General features: G+C 43.2%; 1 protein-coding gene across 2 annotated transcripts; it reads left to right on the plus strand.

Moving 5' to 3' along the window:
* The first annotated feature begins 385 nt into the window (after positions 1–385).
* On the plus strand, positions 386–2,868 carry LOC104944793 (uncharacterized). 2 transcript variants are annotated; one of them, XM_010770369.1, is made up of 2 exons: positions 386–536; positions 1,739–2,868. In XM_010770369.1, the coding sequence occupies exon 2, from the start codon at positions 1,747–1,749 to the stop codon at positions 2,548–2,550; it is 804 nt and encodes a 267-aa protein (XP_010768671.1). In that variant the 5' UTR covers positions 386–536; positions 1,739–1,746; the 3' UTR covers positions 2,551–2,868. The 2 variants fall into 2 exon arrangements, with proteins under 2 accessions (XP_010768671.1, XP_010768672.1); XM_010770370.1 differs by having other exon boundaries at positions 1,743–2,868.
* Positions 2,869–6,914: the final 4,046 nt, after the last annotated feature.

The raw sequence follows: 6,914 nt of genomic DNA on the forward strand, positions 1-6,914 counted from the left end.
TTGAAGAAATTGTGGCCAAGACCAAAATAAGTACATGACACTTAAGAAACGGAAGTATAGAAGTGTAATCCTCTTGTCTCAACTAAAATCTGCTGTGGGCCTCTTGACATGACTTAGCTATCTAAGGCAGAAGAGATGGCTTGTCATTTAAAAAAAAGAAGAATATTGTGTCTTTACCACTTGACTACTAAAATGCTATTAACCAGGATCAAAATAATCTCTGGTCAATGATTCTAGAGCTATTTTATCGTAAGTGTGTTGCTCAGTATGCCTCTAACTTTGAATAGTCTGCCACACGACAGATGTTTGCGTGACCAGCTTCAGCCTCATACAGAACACAAAACCACTTCCTTTTCTTTTTATAGTCCAAATGGAGAAGTAAGCAGAAGACAGCCGGATGATTATGCCATTTATTTGGATTCCCATCATTTGACATAGTTCTTTTACACACCGCTCATCTCTCTTTACTCGCCGTACGTTTTTATTATTTGATTAAACCATATTCTTCTTGGAAATAAATCAAGATCATCAGCAACGTAAGTGCCATTTATTAATACTTTTGTGTTTGAGATATGTAAGTTCTGACATCATGCAACAGAGAAAAATAGTATCAACTTAATGTTTAGGCCTTAACTGGTAAGACTTATAAGAATAAGGAATATGTTTTAACGTGTTGATAGTGTTTTTGTACGGTTCTGTTCTAAATCCTGATGATAAAATATACTTTTTACACTGTTTTCTACATACAAAATACACAGTAGGCTATACGGTATAGCAAATACAGTATGGGCTTATCTGTCACTTTAGCATGAATTTACATCAGTTTTAGGAATTTGCTGTACAATTACAATCATGTCTTCATAATTATGTCCCCAAAACAATGCACCAAATATAGTTCTGAAGAACTTCTGTAAATGAGTAAGTGATGAATCTGAAATGAATCAACTACTTTATTGGAAACTATGGCGAAACATTTCAAACAAAACAAAAACATGCACTACATTGTGAAAGCTAAATTGTGTTTTGTTTTAAGTGATGCAGCTGGTTCCAATGTACATGTATGTATGTATGTATGTATGTATGTATGTATGTATGTATGTATGTATGTATGTATGTATGTATGTATGTATGTATGTATGTATGTATGAAATTAAACTTATGGATAATATATCACACATCACAAAGGTCCATTTCAGAATACTAAATATTACAATGACGAATCATAAGATTGGTATACTTAAATCATACAGTGGGTAAAAGTTGGGCTATTTATAACATGTACTGCTGGGTAGCGTCATATTATATTTGTGTTAAATTATATTAGTTTTTTACAAGGCAACATTTGCCTTCATGATTTAGTATTAAAAACACTGTAAAAAGTAGCATCAAATAATCAATATAAGAAAATGAGTGACTGGACAATATATATTAGTTTAATCGCAGAACAAAACGGAAAAGTGTATTTGTGGTGAATCAGGAGTATTGTGTTGCAGAAGTGACAAAAAATAGTTCTTTTTTTGTAAGTACAGATATTATCATGTCAGAAATACCAGACTCACACATCTAATACTTAAGTTAATGTACATAGTAATAAATGACTCATTTTTATTTGACTAAAGCTGCCCCATTGATTATAAAGTGAGGTACTGTGTCCGAGCTTCCATCTAACTGTTCTTCCTGTATCAAATCTGTATTTCAAAAACTATTTTTTTACTAAACAGCTATCTTCTCTTCTCAGATAGCAACATGAAGGGACTGCTCTTCCTGTTGTGCTGCGTAGAACTCCTTGGTTCACTATTGTGCGGTGCTCAAATCGCGGGAACTACTGCTGCTGAAAATCTGAATATTCCAGATCCTGCCTCAACTACACAAGAAGAAAATTCAACTGCAGACTCCACTTTACCAACTTTTAAAAAAACATCCCTATCTGATCACACAAGTGAGGCCAGCATTCAGTCTGAGTCACCTTCACCAGTCTCCCTGGACGTCAGCAGTCATAGCATTTCAATGCCATCTGGCAAACATCGGCCCACCACCATTTCTACTGCCACCACTTCTACCACCACCCCTTTCCATATGTACAGGAAGGAATGCCTTCAATTGTTCATGGTGAGCGGCGGACTGATCATAGCGTGTACCATTCTGCTGGTTTCTACTCTGCTGTTGATATGGAAGGTGTGCCAGCAGAGCAGACGCATCAAGGCGCTGAGCAGCAACGCAGACCTGATCAGCACCTCCGGATACTGGATGGGAACCGCCAAGAGGAACAAAAGCGCGTCAGAGCTAGAAGCCAAAGAGAACACGGTGTTGATGTCTGACATTGGTCAAACGCAGGAGGAGGTGGGTAATGGTACCCCCAAGGAAGACGGCGGGAAGGTAAAGGAGGATGGACCAAAGGAAGAGAAGAAGGAGGAGGAGGAAACTGCAAAGAGTGAAGAAGTTTCGGCTGGTCCTGTAACCGTTGAAGAAGAAGTCACTGACTCCAAGTCCACCGAGGCCGCATCCACCTCCAACTGTAAAGGCACTGAGGAACCAAAAGATAAAGTTTAGGGTTAAATGTGTGTGCCAATGCGTTTCCTGAGCACCTGCCTTTACTTCCCTATAGCTTTATAATACAGTAAATAAGGGATTCTTTTTTTCAGCAGCTTTTGCTTTACAGGAAGTCGATCAACCGCAGCTAGATGTGTCAAACTGTGCACTGAGCATTTCTGCTTGAAAACAATTGGTTGATACTGTACTTCTTTGTTATTAGTGATGTTATATTGAAATGTATCAAAGGTATATTTTACCTCTACAGTGATTTTTTTTTAACTTTAACTAAATGTGTTATGTCAATAGATTTCACATAACTGTATTAGGCTAATTGAAAGCAATAACAATACGTCTACATTACATGTCACTTGTTAGACGCTTTTATCCAAAGCGACTTACATACTCAATACTGTGAACAATCCCCACAGGAGCAATTTGGGGGGAAGTGTCTTGCCCAGGGACACAATGACATGCTGACTGCTGCGGGGTTTGAACCTGTGACCCCCTGATCCGAACACCAACGCACAACCCACTGCACCACACGCCTCCCTGTCGTTTGGATACAAAATATTATTTATAACTTAATATTATTGCTTTCAATTAACTGTGTACCTTCAAATACTCATCACCAGTTTCCTTTTCAAAGAAGAATAAGCTGGTAGGTGGATCTTAGACGCCCTTAATCCTTACAATGATTTAAATGGGTGAGTTGTATAAACATCAGCACTGTCCCGTTGTAATGAACAGGTACATTAGATAAAGACACCAACATTTTTTTTTGTTCCAACCGGTAAACATGATTATTTCTGCTTTGGCGTTTTGTAATGGTGGTGTATGGAGATTGACTTGCTTTCGCAGCAAGCCTCAGATGGCTAATCGAGGAAATGCAGCTTTTGGCACTGTTACATTGGCTTAATTTTTCACCTGAAAGTGGCCCCTTGCATTCCACTTCCAGTTTGTAAAGTGATATTTTGATATAGTTTTGCTATCATTATTTACTTTTCACTTTTCTATTTACAATACATAAAAAATGTTCTTTTTTGGGGATCTTCCTGTGCCATGAAGGCATTTGAATAAAAAGAAAAATAATAGTGGTCGGTAATTATAAGTGGTCATTTTGTAGGTAATTATTTTTATATAATAATGTGTCATAGTCAATATGTGTTGTGAAAAACCTTTTGAGATGTACTGTTTTGACATACGCAACCAAAAGAGGAATAAAACCCGTCCTGAGAAACCTCAGTCCTGAATTATTTTTACCATGCAGCCACTTCCGATTTTGTGTGTGTGTATGAGAGAGAGAAAGAGACAAAGAAAGGTTTGCTTGATTAGCATACAGAGAAAGGGCCTCCTCCAGGCAGTGCCACTCAACTCAGAAAGAACGCTCTCTTCCACCTCAGCCAGAGCTGACAAGGCCATACAAATATGCGTTTGTTTCCATCGTCCTGCACAGATATTTTTTCATTTGTTTGCTTGTGACGTCATGATGGATGGGTACTCTTCATTAAAAGTCTGAACAGTTTGTCCCTTGTCAATGCAGCTCCTGCTTCAACCCCATTAAGCAGCGGGAGGGGGAAACACTTGGAGTTGCAGGTGATGTGCAAGTTTAACAATGCAGTAAAAGTTATAAGTCAAACCTTAGTCAGTGTTATCGTCAAATATATACTTTTTTTCCCTGTGCACTGCTAACACAGTACACATTGTTGTCTTAGCAAGTTGTAGTGTGACTGACAGAATAAGTGAGGGATTCATTTGTAAGCCTTGTTGTAACGGCCAATGAAAGGCCACTCCATCTCAATCAGTACAGGTAGGGACTGGAAGTAAAGGCAGGCAAGAGAGGAAAGTACAGAGAGAGGTGTGAGTAAATGGGTTCTTTGTTTAGTTTACATGACAACTGAACAAAGACAAGTACAAATGAGCAATCACTCTGAGACGCTGTGGTTACATAAATCAGGAATCCACAATGATGCAACATCGTTTTGAATTGCTTACAATTTAAACTAGAGTGGGAAGTTAATGGGATTATGTAATCGGATTCAAAAAATAATAATAATAATGGGTTTCATGTATAAAGCAGTTCATGTTTGACTTCAAATCCCGAAGTGCTACAAGCAGTGAGCATGAACAGTATAAAAACATTACACAACACGGTAAAATTAATAAAAAGCAATAAAAACAAACAATACAAATAAAATAAAATAAAAGGGGGGTAATAAATAAATAAGTAACTATAATCAGCCCATGTTACATTGAACAAATTTGAAACTTAATTACAGTTACTTTTCATGAAGTCTTTAAAGGTCTCCTATTATACTCCTTTTTATCAATATATTACAGGTCTCAGATATATACAAAACATGGCTGCGGTCGAATTGTCAGTTTAGCTTAAGAACCTTCTGAACGGAGTGAAATGACCCGGAAGTACCTCAGTGGTCGTCATGATAAGAGCCGTTCAAATTCTCTAGATAGAAGATAGAAGAAGATGGACCTTTATTAATCCCCAGAGGGGGAAATTCAGTTCTCATTCATAACACTCCGTTCGATGTCTTACTATGGGATGCGCCTCATCGCGGAGCAAACAGAAGCATCAATCTCATTACGCCAATCCTGATTGGCTGGTGATCTTGACGTCAGCGTGAGGGAATCCACCCACCCTATAAGTAGCTTGCGCAACGTCGCAGCGTCATTCAAACACCTCTTCTCGCTTCAGAGCACATCTCGATAGATCGGTAGCCGGGCTAGCTTAACAGTCCACAGACTGAACCCAAAGCTAACAGAAGACTGTTAATCTACCTCGCTGTTTCTTTCTTCGGAAATAAAGGTAAGTTTTTGTTTTTTCAAGCTAGTAACACACCTGTTGCTAGCTTGCCTTCCCTCACTACCGACACCACGGTAGCGAGGACGTTTTTTTCTTTTTTCTCTCTCACACCAGAGGAGAAGAAGATAAAAAGGTATTAACACACCAGTTAATATTCTTTGAGAATAAAAATCTACACCGTCGTTACGAGCGGGTCCTCTCCACGCCGTCACCACGGCGAACAAGATGGACGCTTCTCTCCCTCACACCAGAGGAGTCAGGGACTCGGAGGCTCGGCTCTGCGGCTGCGGGTTGAAGATATCAGGCACAGACCCACACCAGGTCTGCTCGTCCTGTCTCGGGCTGGAACACGCCCAGGAGGCTATCGACAACCCCGGCTCGTGCGGGCATTGTGCCCGCTTCAACATCAAGAGCCTCCGCCGACGGCTAGCACGCCAAGCTAGCTTGTCGGGACAGGACCCCCTCATGTCCGCTGACTCGCCGGCCGGCAATCAAGACATGGGGGCGTCCGCCGCAGAACGGTGCGAGGCTGGGGCTCAATAACAGCGGCAGCCGCTGAACCGGAGCCCCGCGCCGTGTCAGGCTGGGGCCCGGTGGCGGCAACAGCCGTGAGAGCGGAGCCCCCCGCTGTGTCAAGCTGGGGCTCCCAACTCGACCTCACCATGGTCTCGCCCGCGGAGGATGTCCTGGAGTTGGACTACATGGAGGACGAAGAGGATGCCTCTGAGTTCATCCTGTCCGACTCGGATGAGCAAGAAGATGATATCTTCGTGTCATCAGCTCAGGCTGCAAAGCCGGGAGCGATGGCTGCTCTCCCGGGCGATAGCGCACCAGCTTCCCCCTGTCTGAGCATGGACCTGCAGGCCGTGTGTCAACGTGCCGCGTCCAGGCTGGACATCCCATGGCCTGAAATGGCCAAGGAGACCTCCAGGTCTCGCTACGAGGGGAAGACTTTGCCCCAAGCAGCGAGGACAAAGAGGCAGCTCCTTCCAGTCTTCCCGGAGATGCTGGACGAGGTGTCGGTCTCGTGGAGAGACCGCCCCTTCAGTAATAAGGCCCCAATGCAGGGTGCCTCCTCCCTGGACTGTGACGGTATGGAGAGGCTCGGCCTGCTCTGCATACCGCCCATGGAACCGCTGGTGGCAGCCCACCTCCAACCGAGGCTGGCTCCGACACCAAGCAGGAACCCCACGCTACCGGTGAAGGCAGACCGATTCCAGTCAGCGATGACGAAACGGGCCTATAAAGCCGCAGCGTTGTCCGCCAGGGCACTCAACGTATCCTCACTGCTGACCGCCTACCAGGCGGAGCTCTGCGAGGACCTGTCGAGCAAACCTGGGCCGGCCGTGTGGGACGAGATCGCAGCGATCACGGACATTTGCCTCCGTGTGCAGCGCTGTGCAGTCCAGGCCACGGGCAAAGTCATGGGCATAATGGTGGTACAGGAGAGAGCCAGGTGGCTCAACCTGACCAACCTCCCAGACCGGGAAAAGGAGGATGTTCTTGACATGCCTATCGTTCCCGAGGGTATTTTCGGCTCCGCTTTAGTCTCGATGCAGCGGAG

The sequence above is a fragment of the Notothenia coriiceps genome, unplaced genomic scaffold, assembly GCF_000735185.1.
Source record: "Notothenia coriiceps isolate Sejong01 unplaced genomic scaffold, NC01 NC01_scaffold00008837, whole genome shotgun sequence".
Classification (NCBI taxonomy): Eukaryota; Metazoa; Chordata; class Actinopteri; order Perciformes; family Nototheniidae; genus Notothenia; species Notothenia coriiceps.

Bases quoted from the DNA above. Each gene is read 5' to 3' on its own strand.
- LOC104944793 (XM_010770369.1), top strand. From the start codon at position 1,747: ATGAAGGGACTGCTCTTCCTGTTGTGCTGCGTAGAACTCCTTGGTTCA.